This window comes from Mustela putorius, unplaced genomic scaffold (genome assembly GCF_011764305.1).
Source record: "Mustela putorius furo isolate JIRA1106 unplaced genomic scaffold, ASM1176430v1.1 tig00000166_pilon_pilon_pilon, whole genome shotgun sequence".
Lineage (NCBI taxonomy): Eukaryota > Metazoa > Chordata > Mammalia > Carnivora > Mustelidae > Mustela > Mustela putorius.
Genome location: NW_025421301.1, coordinates 2,193,764 through 2,211,237, shown reverse-complemented (window position 1 = coordinate 2,211,237; position 17,474 = coordinate 2,193,764). Strand labels below are relative to the sequence as shown.

The following is a 17,474-nucleotide window of genomic DNA, read 5'->3' as shown; positions in this document are numbered from 1 at the left end:
TTTATAATAATCCATTTTCTCATTAACAGAATAAACCATTATCTTAAGTTCTATACTTTCTTAGCCTTAGTCTCAAAGAAACATGAAACTTTCTGTATTCCTTGCTTCCTCCCCGATAAAAAGTGACAGTGATAGACTTAGAAATAGTGAACAAAGAATAGTTACAATTTAAAGTATTTTTAAGTGATGGACTTGTGAACATAATTCTTTTATGTTAAAGACTGCTAAACTCGAAGTAGTTCATTTTCAGAGAAAATTCAAGTTTCATTTCCCATTATCTATGAAGGATACAGAGCATGAAATGACATCTAGTATTACCAGCGATATCATTACAACTAATGAAATTGCTAGCATTTATTGAGTTTTTATTTTGTGCGAGGTTGTTCTCAGCCTTGTGTATGTGTTACTTTGTTTAATCCTCTCAGCACACTGTGAGGAATCTATTATAAGTATCTCCATTAAAATACGAGGATACTTAGAACTTTCTCACAGATAGTGCTAGTAAGTGGCCAAGCTGGGGTTTGAACCCAGTTGTCTGATTCCAGAACCTCTGGTCTAACCATTACTTGGCACTACGTCTCATAAGATGAGGTGAGTGTTTCCTTAGAACTTTTTCTGTTGAATTTCAGCTATAATTTATTAAGATTTGTTCAGAGTTTTAGTATTAGTAAACCTTATGTATTTAATTATATAATTTGAACTTTGCTTTTAAGTACATTAGTTTTGTTTTGTTTTAATTGGGCTGACCTAAGACCAATAGATACTGTTTCAATACGAGAATCTTAGAGGAACTGACCCTGATTATAAAACAGATGGTGTAGGAATAAGGAAAACATATCCAGATTTTAGCACTTGCCTTCACTGGCTTCAATTCTTGAAATAGATTGCCTGAAGAAGTAGGAAGATGCCCTGCATTTTGCCCACCATCTGTCTCCTGACTTGAAGACACTTGGATATATACCTAAGAGAAGACTGGTAACTCTGCCTCTTGTCTGTGTTCTATGGATGACTGTACATCCATGAAAACAACTGGGCAGGACCTGGACAGAGAGAGAGGTCTGGAGAGACTGAGACGATGGTGGCCCTGGCCCTGTAGGAGATGTTTGCGTTGAAGTCAAGCACTGTGTGTAGAAGAGGGAAGGAACCTGTCAACTGAGAGCTTATATTCTGTAGATCTTCTCAATGCTGATTGGTTTTTTTACCTTCCTGATCTATAAATGGCTGAGAGAAGTCATAGTAACAAGTTGAATTGTCCTGCTGCTGTTACTTCCCAGTTTCTGACAGTTTTTTGGTTAGTATTTTGGTGCCACATTATAGCAAGTAAAAAATGAATGTCTTGATTTGCTATTTTAACATTTTATATGATTTTACTCATTATCAAAGTAAAATGGCTTTTTTTGTTCTATTTAAGGTTACCTTATTCTGCTTTGTTTCTTAATAATGGTATATTTCCCTTTTTTGTAAAGTTTATTTATTTATTTGGCAGACAGAGATTACAAGTAGGCAGAGAGTGAGATGGAAGCAGACTCCCCACCTAGCAGAGAGTCCGATGCGAGGCTCGATCCTAGGACCCTGAGATCACGACCTGAGCTGAAGGCAAAGGCTTTAACCCACTGAGCCACCCAGGCGCCTCTCTTATCATTTTACCATACAATGACTTCCGTATATTCTGAGGTTTTTGATAAATTTAAAAACTATTTCCCTAGAGGCGTCTGGGTGGCTCAGTAGGTTAAAGCCACGGCCTTCGGCTCGGGTCATGATCCCAGGGTCCTGGGATCGAGCCCCACATTGGGCTCTGCTCAGCGGGGAGCCTGCTTCCCCTCCTCTCTCTGCATGCCTCTCTGCCTACTTGTGATCTCTGTCTGTCAAATAAATAAATTTTTAAAAAATCTAAAAAAAACCCAAAAAGCTATTTGCCTAAAATTCTGAGTCAACAATGAACAGAAGCAAAGTTCCTTAACATAAAAGGGAATCTGTATTCCAAATTACCAGCCAACTTTAAAACTTGATGGTAGAATGATAGTGGCTTCTCAGTGAAATCAGGAACAAAATATGTATTTTCACTGAATTCTTTAAAAGTTGTAGTTGTTACAATGAAATACCTAGCAGTAAACAATAAGAAATATGAGAGAAATGTAGAAAACTACAAGGAGTGTGAAATATTTGATTAAAAGAAGAAACCTGTAGTGCTTTGGATGTAGATTTTCTAACAGATTACAAATATTATTTCTTCCCAAATCAACCTACACATTTTATTTTATCCAGTCAAAATACTATTTTAATTATTTTTTAGCAATGGCAAAATTTATTTGAAAGAATGGCTTAAAATAATTGGAAGAAGAATGATTGTGTGTGGTGGTAAGAGGGAGACCTAGAATTACTCCGTAAGTGAATGTACTACAAGTTTCAATCATTTAATGATTTCAGATAGTTCAGAACAGCTGTGGGACTAGACTTGGATTCAGTAGAAAAAAAGAAGTTAGAAAATAGTTGCAAGTGCATTTTTAAGTACTGAGATAAAAGAGCACCTCAAATCAGTGGGAGACATGATGGATTATTTAAGTAAATGTTTTCCTACTGAAGGTTAAAGCCCAAGTGTGCGTCATGAAATCGACCTAATCATAATAGTTTTTAAAAAAAGAATAGAAAAGAAAACATTTGCCATCTCATGATAAGTATTATTTTGTGGAACTTTTGTTTTTGTTTCTGTTAAACATCTATGTATTGAATTATGATATGAAATGTATTCCTTAATGTGGATCATGGTTTGAGAAATTTGAAAACCACTGGTATTTTGATAAATTGTGTTTTGATAAATGGCTAACCATTTGGAGGAAAACATTAAAAAGCATATAAAATAATATAGACAGACTAAATAGAAGGCTGGGCTAATTTGTGTCAATTGAATAAAATAACAAGAATCGTGGTAAGAATCATTTCATAAAGGAGAGTTCAGAGCAAATATATGAAGTGAAGTATACAAGGCTTTCAAATAATGAAAATATGTTAATATTAAATGTTTCTGTCTCAAACCAAATCCATTAAGTACTGTTAGCAATTTAAGTACATGATAGAGAAGTACATGATAGAAATGTAACCTAAAAATTAAAGATATTTTAATCTTATAGATACAATTATTATAATAAAAATACAAGACATAAATAAAATTAAATATAAAGGATACTGAATATTACCTGTCTCCAAATATATGTATTTTTGGTACATATTTTAGTCCCCTCCCTTACTGTGTGACTTTTCACAGAGATTTTCTAACTTTTATTATATAAAAAAGAAACTGACCTATTTCTTTCTGTGTTTTTAGGGGACTATTTTAATAAAGGGAAAAATGAGTCTGAGGACGGTAAGCTTCGATTTGAAACTTATCAGTTGATATGGCAACAAATGAAATCTGAAACTGAGGTGAATACTTTTCTTAATGACTTCATATTTCTCTAATAATGTAACTCTCAGATTTGCTCCTTTTCATCTTCCTTTCCATCTGTTTTCAAGACTATTGATGAAACATAGGTAATACTAGTTTAGTTTAATATGTATGTTCTAAAAAATCACTCATGTTCCAGATATTAAGCATAGCTTCAGGTACTGGAACATATATATATATATATAAATTTTTTTTTTTTTTAAAGATTTTATTTATTTGTCAGCAAGATAGAGTACAGGGAGGCAGAGTGGCAGGCAGAGTCAGAGGGAGAAACAGGCTCCCTGCGGAGCAAGAATTCGATCCCAGGACGCTGGGATCATGACCTGAGCAGAAGGCAGATGCTTAACTGACTGAGCCATTCCAGGCATCCCTGGAACATATATTTTTAATAGCTTCCAGTCCTCACTGCTTTTAAGTGGTGGCACTCTTTAAAATATCTGTTTAGGGATGCCTGGGTGGCTCAGTCAGTTAATTGTCTGCCTTTGACTCAGATCATGATCCCAGGGTCCTGGGATTGAGTCCCACATTGGGCTCCTTGCTCAGCAGGGAGCCTGCTTTTCCCTCTGCCTGCTAGTCCTCCTGCTTGTGCTTTCTCTCTTTCTCTGATAAATAAACAAATAAAATCTTAAGGAAAAAATAAATTATCCATTCAGTTATGTGAGTAAGAAGTAAAGCTATTTTTAAACTACTTCATTCCCTCATCCTCATGTCCAGTTTCTATGTTCTTTATATTCCAGCTCTGAAATAATTTCTCTGCTATGGCAGATTCGTAGCTCTAGGGCCAACATCTTGAGTGAACTTGTTTTGTTTGACCAATACAGTGTTGTGGTTTTTTTTTTGTTTTTTTAATGCCTGTGGAAGGGTTATGGACTTTGTTTATTACTGCTTCCCACTACTCTTTATTGCTTTCCACCTAGGGCTTTGCTCATTTATGTATTCCAGATGACCCTTGAAAGTATTTGAGTTTGTGCTTTCTAGTTTAGGCCTTCATTTCTTAACCTGGATCCTGATGATCCTTCTAACTGTTGTCTCTGCCATTGATGTCAAACCCCGCAGGTCTGTCACTAAGCTCCTGTGGCACCATTGGCCAACTCATGGCCAATGACTTGGGATGAAAAGTCCTTCCTGTGGCCGGCTGCAGTACAGTACACCTCACTGCCAGTACAGCTTCCCCATCCCCTTCACAGTGCTGCCTGATTCACCCATCTTAACCCTGATGGAATCATGTCTCTACTTCACATTCCCTCAGTGGTTCTCCCCACAGGCTAAAATCCTAACTTTTAAACATCAAGTATAACTTTATAGGCCCAGCCCCTTGCTTATTTGTCCAGGCTCATTCCCTACCACTTCTCACGTTCTTGATACTTAGCTCTGACTGTGGTTCCCCAGGTACTTGGTGCTTCCTTCCTTGCTTCTTCTACACCCCATTCCTTCTAACTTTCCTCTCCATATGATCACCTCCTCCATCCCCTGCTCTAATGTTTTGACTCAGATATGTCACCTCCTCAGCTTAAGTTGAGCGGTGCTGTTCTTTATCATAGCACTCTACCCAATGCCCAATGTATTTTTTTTTTTTTAAAGATTTTATGTATTTATTTGACAGACAGAGATCACAAGTAGGCAGAGAGGCAGGCAGAGAGAGGAAGGGAAGCAGGCTCCCTGCTGAGCAGAGAGCCTGATGTGGGGCTCGATCCGTGGGGCTCGATCCCAGGACCCTGGGATCATGACCTGAGCCGAAGGCAGAGGCTTTAACCCACTGAGCCACCCAGGCGCCCCTGCCCAATGTATTTTAATTGTAAATGTTCTTGCTCAGTTTTTTTTCCCCCACTTTTTTAGGATAAAGACTACCTTTCATTTGTAAGGTGGTTAGTAGATGTTTGTTGAATGACTGAATGAGATTTTTCTTAGTGAGGGAGTCCAAAGTACTAATGACTGGAGATTTAAGGAAAAAAAATTTTTTTTTAATTTCTTCCATCTAATAATCATTTTACATGTCATCCTTGGAATTCATGACAGTTTTCTTTGCCAAAGTTAGGAAGATGCATCAGATTACTACTAATAATAATTCATAAAGTTTTGTGTTTTCTTCTTAGCAACTACAAGAGGAATTAAATAAAAACCTCTTCAGTAGTCTAATTGAATTTCTGCAAAAGTCGTGTTCTGGATTTCAGAAGAATTCAAGAGACTGGGGCTGTCAGATAAAACTCAGAGAAATTCCAACTGCTGCTCTTATTCTAGGTATGTATGGGTGTATGTTTGTTTTTATAATTAGTGGTTTTGTTGTTGAGAATAATGGAGAATAACCTGGTTTGATAAACCTGTTTTGTCTCTTATAGAATTAAGCTAATTATAGTTAGTTTTATATACTTTCAAAACCAATAAAAGTTCTTTATGTTGACCATACATCAGTAAATAAAGAGAAATTGATCCAGGATTAGCTAGTACCCTGCTCAACTTTTTTGTCAGAAAAATGAAGAGGAAGTATATTTGTGTTACTCTTTTTAGTTATTTTATGAGAATATATGACATTTGAATTCCGTAATAAACACTGGTGGGTAAATAGATTTTTTTTTAGTTGTCTCTTCAGTGGAATTATCTATGACCTTAATTTTATTTCCCTCTGCTTAGTTTATTAATATTAGATTGTTTTATAGTACTGTATTAACATTGTTTAGAATAGGGTTTAGATGAATTATATATAAACTGCTTTCAAACTGCAGATTGTGAATTTCTTAGGCACTTAAATATCCATCATTAATGTCCCATTTTAACCAAACATCTGGTTGAGGGATATTGGAAAAAAATTTCTTTGGGATACTAGCAAATTTCCTTATTTCTTTTAGAAAGAAAGTTGGATTTATTTGGATTTCAAATATACTCTTCATTGCCCTTAAAATTTGTTATTTATGCAAGGTGTGTTGAAATATCGGGCACTGAGATAAGGACTTATTTTATTGTTTAATACTACCTTTAATACTGTTCATTACCGGGGCGCCTAGGTGGCTCAGTGGGTTAAGCCTCTGCCTTCAGCTCGGGTCATGATCTCAGAGTCCTGAGATCAAGCCCCGCATTGGGCTCTGTGCTCAGCAGGGAGCCTGCTTACACTCTCTCTCTCTCTCTCTCTCTGCCTGCCTCTCTGCCTATTTGTGATCTCTGTCTGTCAAATAAATAAATAAAATACTGTTCATTACCTAGATCTCATTCCTGATTTTCAGTGCACTACTTAGTCAAAATTCAGTGTACCTACAAAAGCCTCCAAGGGATTTTAGTAAATGCATTTTAGTAAAAACTTAGGTTTTTAGTAAAAACATTTTAGTAAAAATGTTTTAGTAAATGTTTTAGTAAAACCTTTAGCAAATGTTTTTGTCAGTAGGTCTGAGGTGGGGCCTGAAACTTTACATTTACAATCACCCTCATGCTGATGCCTGTACTGCTGATCCCAGGACGAGTATGAGTAACAACACACAGGGAATGATTTTTATAATAATTTTATATAATTTTTATAATTTGAACAGCTTTTCAGTGCAGCCTCACTTAATTTCAAAACCTTTCTATTGATGGATGAGAAACTGATGTGCAGTGATGACCGGATTGTACTGTTTGTTGCTTTGTTTCTTCATGCCAGGTTATAATAATTGGAGGTGGAGTGGGGAAAACATCGTCAAGAGCAATGGCTTGATAGATTGTTGAGAGCCCTGTTTAAGTCCCTTCTCTGCCTACTGCCAAAAGGGAAAGAGAAGCTAGTGGAAATGTATTTCAAAGTCAGTTGTCTGAGAACATTTTCCCAATTAACAACATTGTTGATTTTTTGTTTCGAGTCCATTGTTTTAAGCAACAAAATGTTAAATAGCTTGTAAAGTCAGTGAATGAAAGATGAGCTAAACCTGGATTTGCTAACCTCCCAAATTCCTTCAGAATTGCAGTATCGCAATCATAGGCCTTAATGCTTGCTAAGAATATCATTTTGATATTGTAAAAAAAATATTTGGTCAAAGAATGCTTAAGCACAGTTGTACATTTTCTATTTTCAAAAAGGTATATGTCCATTTAAAAATAACCTGCCAGCATTTTCATTTATTGCCTCTCCTAGGAAAAATTTTTTGTTTCTTGGTGGCCTGGATTCTGAACCTTTTGTGTTTTTCTTCCAGCCAGTTGAAGTTTTATAGTACCAATTATCAACCAGTTTCAAGATGTTTGCTGTTGGCACCTAAGTGCCAAAGCACTTTCTAGAAATCACAGATTGTGATGTCAAGGAAAGTATCAGTCAGAATTTTTTTCCAGTGTAGCGGGGAAATTACACTTAACTCAGATAACTACATGCTCAACACTAAACTCTTGATTTGTGGAAATGAGAACATGAGCGGCTTAGTAAATACCTAAAGGACCTAAAGTTTTATTCGTTTTTAGGCTCTTCCCTTAGAAATTAGCTTACTATATACTTAACCTATTGTATTTACTACAACAATCATTAATAGTGTTACTGATTAGATTTTCTTTGCTTGTTAAGGTAGGGTCACAGTAATCCTGGAATACATATCACTTAGTTTTGAATCATTTTTTTAAGAGTTCTTTATGAATTTGACAGAATAACATCCTGAGATGTATTCAGGGGTTAACTCCATATCCTCAGTAACTTTTTTTTTAAAGAGAAGTTGTGCAATATACCCTTTCTGACAAATAAATGCCTCCAGGTATCTATTGTCAGTGGAGGTCTCTTCATTTATGCAGTATATATTTTTTTAGTTTCTGTAACTTAATTGTATTTAAAAGTACTTTTAGTAATTCACTGGATGTGTTAGCCTTGTTTGTTGTTAAATTGTTAATAATACAAATGATGGTGTAATAATGATCTATTATTCCATAGGTGTGAATGTAACAGATCATGATTTAACATTCAGAAGTCTAACAGAAGCCCTTCAGAATAATGTCACTCCGTATGTAGTCACATTGCAAGCTAAAGATTGTCCAGGTACAGAATAAATAATCTTGGTGAGCTGTTAAACTCTCTTCTGATCTTCTGTATCTCTCTCTCATTTTTTTTTTTGTGGGAAGAGCATGGCACTACATTTTTGGCAGGGTGAGGTTTATTGCCTATGGCAGTAATCATGACTGTTGCAGGATTCTTTGCTACCTCTTACTTCATTTATTCTAGCTCCATCCTGCCAGATTAACTTCACAGTCAGCAGTAGTCTAGGCATTTTATGAGGTGTGTTCTTTAACCTAGTAAAAGTTGAGTAAGTTGGAAAGTTTGGGACAGGGAGCTGAGAATTAAGGATTGGGGATTTGGCAGCTCTTATTTAGTCCAACAGAGAATAGACTGTAGAGGTTCATATTCACAGCCTCAAATCATTGTGCTGTTCTACTCTGAAAGACCAGCATGGTAAAAAATAGTCCATCACCAGAGCCAATCTTAGGTATATGAAGCCATTGAATCTAAAGGATGTGGACACTAAGAGAATAAAATGAGCTTAGATTTCAACTGACATAAGGTCTTTATGTGCTTATATTACTTTCATATTCATAAACTGACTAGAACTGATTAAATAAAAACCCTTAGGACATCTTTTAAAATGACTCTAAGGAAGGTTTATAATCAGTAAAATAATTTAAAGTAAATAACATGTCTGATTTTTTTTTTTTTTAGGGGCCTTAAAAACCTTTCACTGTCGGGGTGCCTGGGTGGCTCAGTGGGTTAAGCCTCTGCCTTCGGCTCAGGTCATGATCCGAGTCCTGGGATCAAACCCTACATCAAGGCTCTCTGCTCAACAGGGAGCCTGCTTCCCCTCTCTCTCTGCCTACTTGTGATCTGTCAAATAAATAAATAAAATCTTAAAATAAATAAATAAAAATTTTAAAAATTTAAAAATGTAAAAAAAAAAACCTTTCACTGTCTAGTGTGATTTAAATATAGATTGTTTCTCATAATTTTCATGTTTACACATTTGCTTAGGTAACACTTTTATTGTGGACAATAAACATAAACTTCGGCTTAGTGTTAGTCTGAATTAGCGAAATTTAAATATTAAAGAGAAGATTAAAATGAACATTAATAGTTAATATGTTAAGTGTTATGTTAATGTTAAGTATAGAAAAATACACCCTACCCAAATATATATACTGATCAAGAACTTTCAGCTATTTCATATTTTTTTAAAGAGAGATAATCTTTCTTACTTTTTTTTTTAATCTATTCTGCAGATATAAAACATTTTTTGCAAAAGCTGGCTTCACAGTTGATGGGCTGCTGTGTAGATGAGGACTCCAAAGAGGGAAATATTCAGGTTGCCCAGAAAAAGACACATTGTTCAATGGATTCTCTTTCTAGCTGGTATATGAATGTCACACAGGTAAGTGTAAACTGACAATTTTCTCTCTGGAAATTGACGTATGATTGAAAAGGCTTAGAATTATATTAAACATAGCACTGTTTTGTTCTAATAAGAATATGCTTATGCTTTCCCGCTATTAATAGTAGCTACTTATTTTTCATAAGGCTGTTAGAAATTAAAAGAATTCTTTTATCAGTATGCAATCTAATTCCTGGTAAGTGTTTCAGTTCTTACAAAGCCATTTTATTTGCGGGTGAATGTCATCTAGTGACAAAAACAATGTCAGGAATTGGTTCTGCTCTAGATTCTGTCTCTGTGACAATGGCTGTAACTCTAATGTATTGTCTCTTAGGTCCCTCAGTATTTGCTTTTGTGCAGTAGAACCATACTGCCAGTGCCCACTGTCAACTTAGTCCAATGAGAAATAGTTATTTTTTTTAAAAACCTAATTCGTTCCACATTTAGAATTCTTAGGAATAAATGGTCTTATAAGTGAAGTATATCCAGCAAACAGATAGCTAAAAAGAAGTTCATTCTACCATGACAGTCCCTGGTGAAAATGGATCACCTAGGTGATTCACAGAGAACTGCACCATAAAAGCACAGCTTCAGTTCACGATGCTTTGTAGCCAGAGTATGGGAAAAGATACTATGATGACTTCTGATAAAGGTGTTTGCTGAAGTCAGTCATAAGTGAAGTTTTCATTTTGCTTCATATAGGGATGAAATTGGGTCTAATGCTTATCATAATATCTTAATTTGATCCACAATTTTAAATTTTGTAGATATCAAATGTACATTCAGTTTATGTCAGATGTCTTTAAAAGATCAGGATTGGACCAGATGATATTAAAGATCATCAGTAGCAGAGCAGCGAGTAGTTTATTGTGCTTTTTATTTTAAAATACTTGTTCTCACCTTAAAACAAAGCAAAATAAAATATTCTATTAACAGAAAAAATAATCTATGGAAAGTCTTCTCCCAATGCTTTTTTCTATCATTTTTTCAGATAGCAGAAATAAATATTTCATATGAGTTATAGATTTTACTGAAACTTTTTCTTCTTGGTTATTATTCCCATGTCACACACAGAAAGATTCTGCTAGTAACTGTTGAAATGAGTTTCTCTTTATTATGTGGGAGAAATAAAAGGAACAGCTTTACTGTAAAATATAAAGGGAGATATATCAACGTGTGGCATTATAGCATCGTTTGGGTGATAAGGCTTACTGTTAACTCCTTCTTTTCACAATGGCTTAAAAGAAGACAGATCCAAAAATGCCAAGGAAAAAGAGGACTTCTTCTAGCCAATGGCAGTCTCCTCCTGTTGTGCTTATCTTAAAGGATATGGAAAGCTTCACCACAAAAGTACTCCAAGACTTCATAATTATTAGCAGGTAGATCATATAACACCTGGCTTTTACATAAAATTCTTTTTATTAAGGAAACATATAACTTTTAACTTGAAGAGCACCTCTTCCAGAGAATATGAACGGCATTTTAATCTTACTACCAATTGGATAGAAACCAGACTGATTACAAATTCCTTGTAATTCAATGTTCAAAGACCTCCTATCAGATTTTCATTTGCTTTTTTACCCCAGAAGGAGATCAAAAGACTAAAGTTAACCAAGGCACCATTCCCATGGTACATTTTTAAGGATGTAATTTATTCTTTTTCTATGTATAAACTTACTTGATAGTTATAGCTACATTTGCCTAAAGCTATATGGTATTACAATTTACTAATATACTTGTAATTTTTAATGGTATCTTTTTTAATGGTATCTTTTTTTCCCTATTGAAACTAAGATTTCTAAATCCTAAGACTTCTCTTAATGCTAAAACTAAACTGCTTTACATGCTTTAAAAATGCAGAACAAGAGGGGCACCTGGGTGGCTCAGTGGGTTGGGCCTCTGCCTTCAGCTCCGGTCATGATCCCAAGGTCCTGGGATCGAGCCACGCATAGGGCTCTCTGCTTGGCGGGGAGCCTGCTTCCTCCTCGCTCTCTTCCTGCCTCTCTGCCTGCTCATGATCTCTCTGTCAATAAATAAAAAAAGTCTTCTAAAAAAATGCAGAATAAGAAAGTGACAGAAGAGCTGCTCTTTTTTGGAGCTTAAATTTGTGGCTACTTTTGCCACAAAGTTGTGGCAAAAATGTGAAGAGGTGAGGAAGAATGTACAACAGTAACAGAATCCAGGCACTGTACTTTTGTGAAGGTAGAACTGGGGATTGCTACAATACTGAAAAACAGTAGCCAATAGGAAAGAACAGGCAAAGTCATCAGCCATGATACAAAGGGCTCAGTCCCACAATAGCTCTCAAAGATGGTTCTGTTTTACTCTGTGGAAGTCATTTGCGTTCATACTGGTAATGCTCAAAATAAATCATGTCCAATAAGTTTGAGTTAAGAATTCAAGGACAGGCTGTAACATTTTTAAATGGTATCCTTTAAAAATACGTCTTACATATGTGTAAGGAACGTTTCCTAATTCTTAGCTGTTATTTATGGTTGGATGACTTGGTGTCTGATAGAAATGTGGATAAATAGAATAAGTTACCTTGAAAGTTTATATATTACATGTCACTGAGCTCTCAAAAGCATAGGCTGGTTGTCTGTTAGGAGGACTGTAGGTAGGGCTCAAACTTTGAGAGGTTAATTTGAGTGATACCTAACTCTTCTAACATTTGAGATTGTATAACCTTAGAGGGAGGCATGTGATCCATCTGGACCTCTGTAATACTTATGTAGAAAATGAGAGGATCTGTTAATAGATCAGTTTCAGTATTAGAATGTGTGGGAAAGAACTATATTACTTTAATAATTAGAGGGAACTGTGTGACCTAGAAAATTTGAGTATTTGGAGTGATAACTCCTCAGCACTGTCTTACACTGTATGCATTCAAATAAAGGTCTATGTTGAAATTTGATGTATTGAAATATACTTCCTAATGAAATCCCACTTCTGTATTTTCCTTTTAAAACTAGTCAACATCTACATGAATTTCCACTAATACTCATTTTTGGAATTGCCACATCTCCTATTATCATCCATCGGTTGCTTCCTCATGCAGTTTCATCTCTTTTGTGCATAGAACTATTCCAGTCTTTGTCCTGCAAGGAGCATCTGACTACGGTACTTGATAAGGTAAAAAGGAAAAACAGTATCAGTGAAATAGGATGAAAAGACTGCCAAGAATAGATTATAAATATAAATGTTAGTGATAAATTTCTTCATCTCTCAGAATATGATACTGAACTGAATATGATACTGAATATGATATTTCTTCATTTTTTCTGTATGTAATGATTTTAATAGGGTACAGTATTGCCTCTTCAGATGAAATATAAAGTTGGTTTGGGTTTTGTTTTTATTTATTTATTTATTTATTAAAAATATTTTCTTTATTTATTTGACAGAGAGAGACTACAAGTAGGCAGAGAGGCAGGCAGAGAGAGAATTGGGGAAGCAGGCTCCCTGCTGAGCAGAGAACCCGACGTGGGGCTCAATCCCAGGACCCTGAGATCATGACCTGAGCCAAAGGCAGAGGCTTAACCCACTGAGCCACCCAGGCGCCCCTGGTTTGGTTTTTTTTTTTACATGTGTTTATTTATTTATTTGAGAGAAAGCTAGAGAGAGAGTACAGAGGGAGTGGGAGTGGGAGAAGCAAACTCTCCACTGAGCAGAGAGCCTGATGCAGGGCTTGAACCCAGGACTCTGAGATTGTGACCTGAGCTGACACCCCAAAATATAAGCTTTATAAAAAGAATGATTGTATCTTAACTATATCTACCTACTGTGAATCAGTCATTACTCAATGGGAAATTCTACATTTTTAATAATTTTTAATAGAATTTAATGACTTCCCAAGGACAGTAACAATGTTTTGACTCTTCTATTTTGTGTAAAATAATTTGTAATTTTTAATGGACTCTTTCCTGTCATTGCTACTCTTGACAGAAAGTAAATACTAACACTTCTTAGACTTTAGCTCTATTTTTCTACCTAAGTTAGTATTAGTTCTGAGTTTCTACCTGAATTAGTAATGACCTTCCACAAGTTGTTTGCTAGGCTCAGCTCTTTTAAGGTGTGTCTTGTGCTGCTTGTGAAGGTAATGACAACCCTTCATTTTTTTTAGGTTATTTTTGTTTTTATTTTTGTTTTTGTTTTTAATAAATTTATTTGAGAGAGAGAAAGAGAGCAAGAAAGCTCACAAGCAGGTGCTAAGGGGCAGAGGCAGGGGGAGAAGCAGACTCCCTGCTAAGCAAGGAGCCTGATGCAGGACTCTGTCTGAGGGCCCAGAGATCATGACCTGAGCCAAAGCAGACCTTTAACCAACTGAGCCACCCAGGAACCTGACAACCTTTCATTTATTTACTAACTGCTTCTTCATCTTTTTTCCCATGAAGGTGGTATCCATTAATGTACTGATACTTTGGGGAAATTTTTTCCAGCTACAGTATTTAAAATTGCTTGGTTGGGGTGCCTGGGTGGTACAGTTGGTTAAGCATCCAACTCTTGGTTTCGGTTCAGGTGGTGATTTCAGGGTCATGGGATCAAGCCCCGCGTCAGACTCTGTGCTCCGCGTGGCATCTACTTGGAAATCTCTCTCTCTGCCTCTCCTCCCCATGCTGTAACTTTCTCTTTCTCTCTCTCAAATAAATAATTTTTTTAAAAAATGAAATTAGTTGTGGCCAAATGCGTTTGGTCTTCTATAACTGTTTCTGTTTTAAAAGCCTAGGATGACTTTTCATTTTCAGAGGTCAATTCTTTGCTATAAACCATTGAAAATTAGCTGAATAATACAAATTCAGCTATTCTACTTTTTTTTAATAGACATCGGTTATTTTGGGGTTTTTCATTCAATGGTACATAGTGTGTTACTCTTCGGTAATGTGTATGAGTGGAGATGAAAAGAAGTCTTAAAATAAGATTGCCAAAATCAGGGCACCCGGGTGGCTCAGTGGGTTAATAAGCCTCTGCCTTTGGCTCAGGTCATGATCTCAGGGTCCTGGGATCGAGCCCCGCATCAGGCTCTTTGCTCAGCAGGGAGCCTACTTCTCCCTGTCTCTCTGCCTGCCTCTCTGCCTACTTGTGATCTCTGTCTGTCAAATAAATAAATAAAATCTTAAAAAAAAAAAAAAAGAATTGCCAAAACCTATAGCTTCTTCAGTGGCTTTTGGTAGGAGAAAAGGGATTGTATAGTTAATAGATTGTATTTTTTTAAATTAGCAATTGGATGGAAGATGATGGATGGATATTTTTGATTCTGGAGATATAGTATGAATAGCTTCTTTTATTGGTTGTGACTGTTGTGTAAATTAACTTAAAGTTTTGGTTGATAATTTGATCTAAAAAAGACGCTTAGCTACTTTTTTCATAGTCATATGTCATAGTATCGTTCCTTGCCTCATTATGTATACTAGATACTGATGAAGAGTAAAGACTAATAAGAAGTGTATCTTACTCCCCTTTTGTCTCTTTCAGCTACTTCTTACAACTCAGTTTCCCTTTAAACTAAGTGAAAAAGTTTTACAGATTCTGACCAACATATTTTTGTATCATGATTTCTCAATTCAAAACTTTATAAAAGGACTTCAGGTGAGAAGATACTAATGGGTATGAAAGTTCATAAGCTGATTCTAACTAATTTGCATATTCAAACTATTTAATGTGATAAGGCATTTTAAATGGCAAATTCTAAAATAAGTAAGTTCCAGTTATATTATTTTAGGTTCTATCATTCCTTTGTTACCTTGCAGCAAAATGTAGAGAATTACACTCATTAGGATGTCAAAAATGGAAAGACACCTTACTTCCCCTCCTGCACTCCGGTGATTCTTAATACTTGGGGGTAAGGAGAAAGGGACTTTTTTTTTAGATTCTGATGAAAGCTTACATACTTTCTACCTAAGAAATGCTATATATAAAGGATCAGCAAACTTTCTGTTAAGATTCAGATGTTAAATGTTTTTGCTATATGCTACAACTCTGTTGGATATTCTTTTTCTTCTTTTTAAATAACCATTTAAAGGTATGAAAAACACTTGTAGCTCTTGGGCCATACAAAATAGATGGGGGCCATCATTTGCTGTCCCTTGCACATGTATCTGTGTTTATTCATTTATATTCTTATGTATTAGGAATACATTTTGACTGAGGTTTCTTGAATTGCCAGAAGAAAATTTGTGAACTCAGCTTCTTCATAACATCTGTTCTAATCTAAAAAAGGACTCCATTATCCAGTTATTTAAAAGTTAATTCCTTCTCTTGGCAACTACCTAAAATACTTTAGCAAAGTATAGTCATTATAAATACATGCCAGTTTTGTCAAGTTTCCTAAAACCAGTATGATAGTAATATTCAGTATAGAAGTACAATATGGTAATACCTCACATTTGTGTAGTGCCTTAGCATTTATAAATTATTTTTCATACATATTTTTCCTCCATATAAAACTACAGTGCTCTCTTATGGCTAATACGTATATTTTTTTCAACTTGAGGTTTTTTTTTTTTTTTTAAGATCTATTTATCTGAGAGAGAGAGTGTGTGCTTTTGAGAGCAGGGGTAAGAGAAGAGGGAGAGGGAGACAAGTAGACTCCCCACTGAGTGGGAATCCCAACAACTGGGGCTTGATCCCAGAACCCTGAGATAATGACCTGAGCCACCCAGGTGCACCTCAAGTTGACTTTTTATTTATTTATTTTTTTTAAAGATTTATTTATTTATTTATTTGACAGAGAGAAATCACAAGTAGTCGGAGAGGCAGGCAGAGAGAGAAAGAGAGGGAAGCAGGCTCCCTGCTGAGCAGAGAGCCCGATGCGGGACTCGATCCCAGGACCCTGAGATCATGACCTGAGCCGAAGGCAGCGGCTTAACCTACTGAGCCACCCAGGCGCCCTCAAGTTGACTTTTTAAAAAGAGAATTTTAAAGCAACAAAACATTTACCTTACCAATGTGTGAAATTAAGTGATACTGAGAAATACTACATTTCTAACTGGCCTCTCTCATACATTTTATTTCATTCATTTCTTTACTCAAAAGTATTTATTTACGAGCCTACTGTAAGCCAAGATCTATGCTCCTTCCCATCCTTCCCTGTGCACTCCAGTGATTCTTAATATTTGTGGGCAAGGAGAAAGGGAATTTTCTTTTTTTTTTTTAAGAGATGACAAGGATATCTCGTTCTACAAATTGCTTGTTTGTTTAGTGAAGGAGGCAGAAGAGGAAACTCATAATTACAATTCTCAATAATCAGTGCTATGAAAGAAACGTGCTTAGAGAGTCCATAGGAGAACAGAAGTATAGCCTAAAGAATAGGGGCTCACCAGGTTAAAATGGGAAGTGCATTCTAGGTAAAGGCTGAGCAGTACAGGGAGAGAGATCTGTTTAAGGACTATTACAGTTTTCTAGACAAGATAAAACAAGGGCTAACCTAAGGTAGTGATAGTGGAATGAGAGAGGAGGAAACAGATAGAGGTTGAGCTAGAATCGACAGAACCTGGTGATTAAGTGGATGATAGGTTGTGGCAGAGAGGAGCATAGGTGACACACACACACAGGTTCTAGCTTGGCAAATGGATTGGAGGTTGGTACCATTTATTTAGTATACATGTTAATATAAAGCGAAGAGCCAGTTAGAAAAGGATGTGTTTCTTTTTGTATATGGTTAATTTCGGGTATGTTGGATAGAAAGA

General features: G+C 35.8%; 1 protein-coding gene across 3 annotated transcripts in view; it reads left to right on the top strand.

The window, feature by feature from the left end:
- Positions 1-17,474, top strand: part of ORC3 (origin recognition complex subunit 3) — a 65,883-nt gene that overhangs the window by 6,787 nt on the left and 41,622 nt on the right. For all 3 annotated transcript variants that reach the window (XM_045075851.1, XM_004766928.3, XM_004766929.3), the window contains 7 exons: positions 3,323-3,420; positions 5,536-5,680; positions 8,307-8,411; positions 9,641-9,789; positions 11,035-11,168; positions 12,762-12,921; positions 15,262-15,375. In XM_045075851.1, the coding sequence (XP_044931786.1) occupies positions 3,323-3,420; positions 5,536-5,680; positions 8,307-8,411; positions 9,641-9,789; positions 11,035-11,168; positions 12,762-12,921; positions 15,262-15,375 (905 nt within the window). The remainder of the gene's footprint in view (positions 1-3,322; positions 3,421-5,535; positions 5,681-8,306; positions 8,412-9,640; positions 9,790-11,034; positions 11,169-12,761; positions 12,922-15,261; positions 15,376-17,474) is intronic.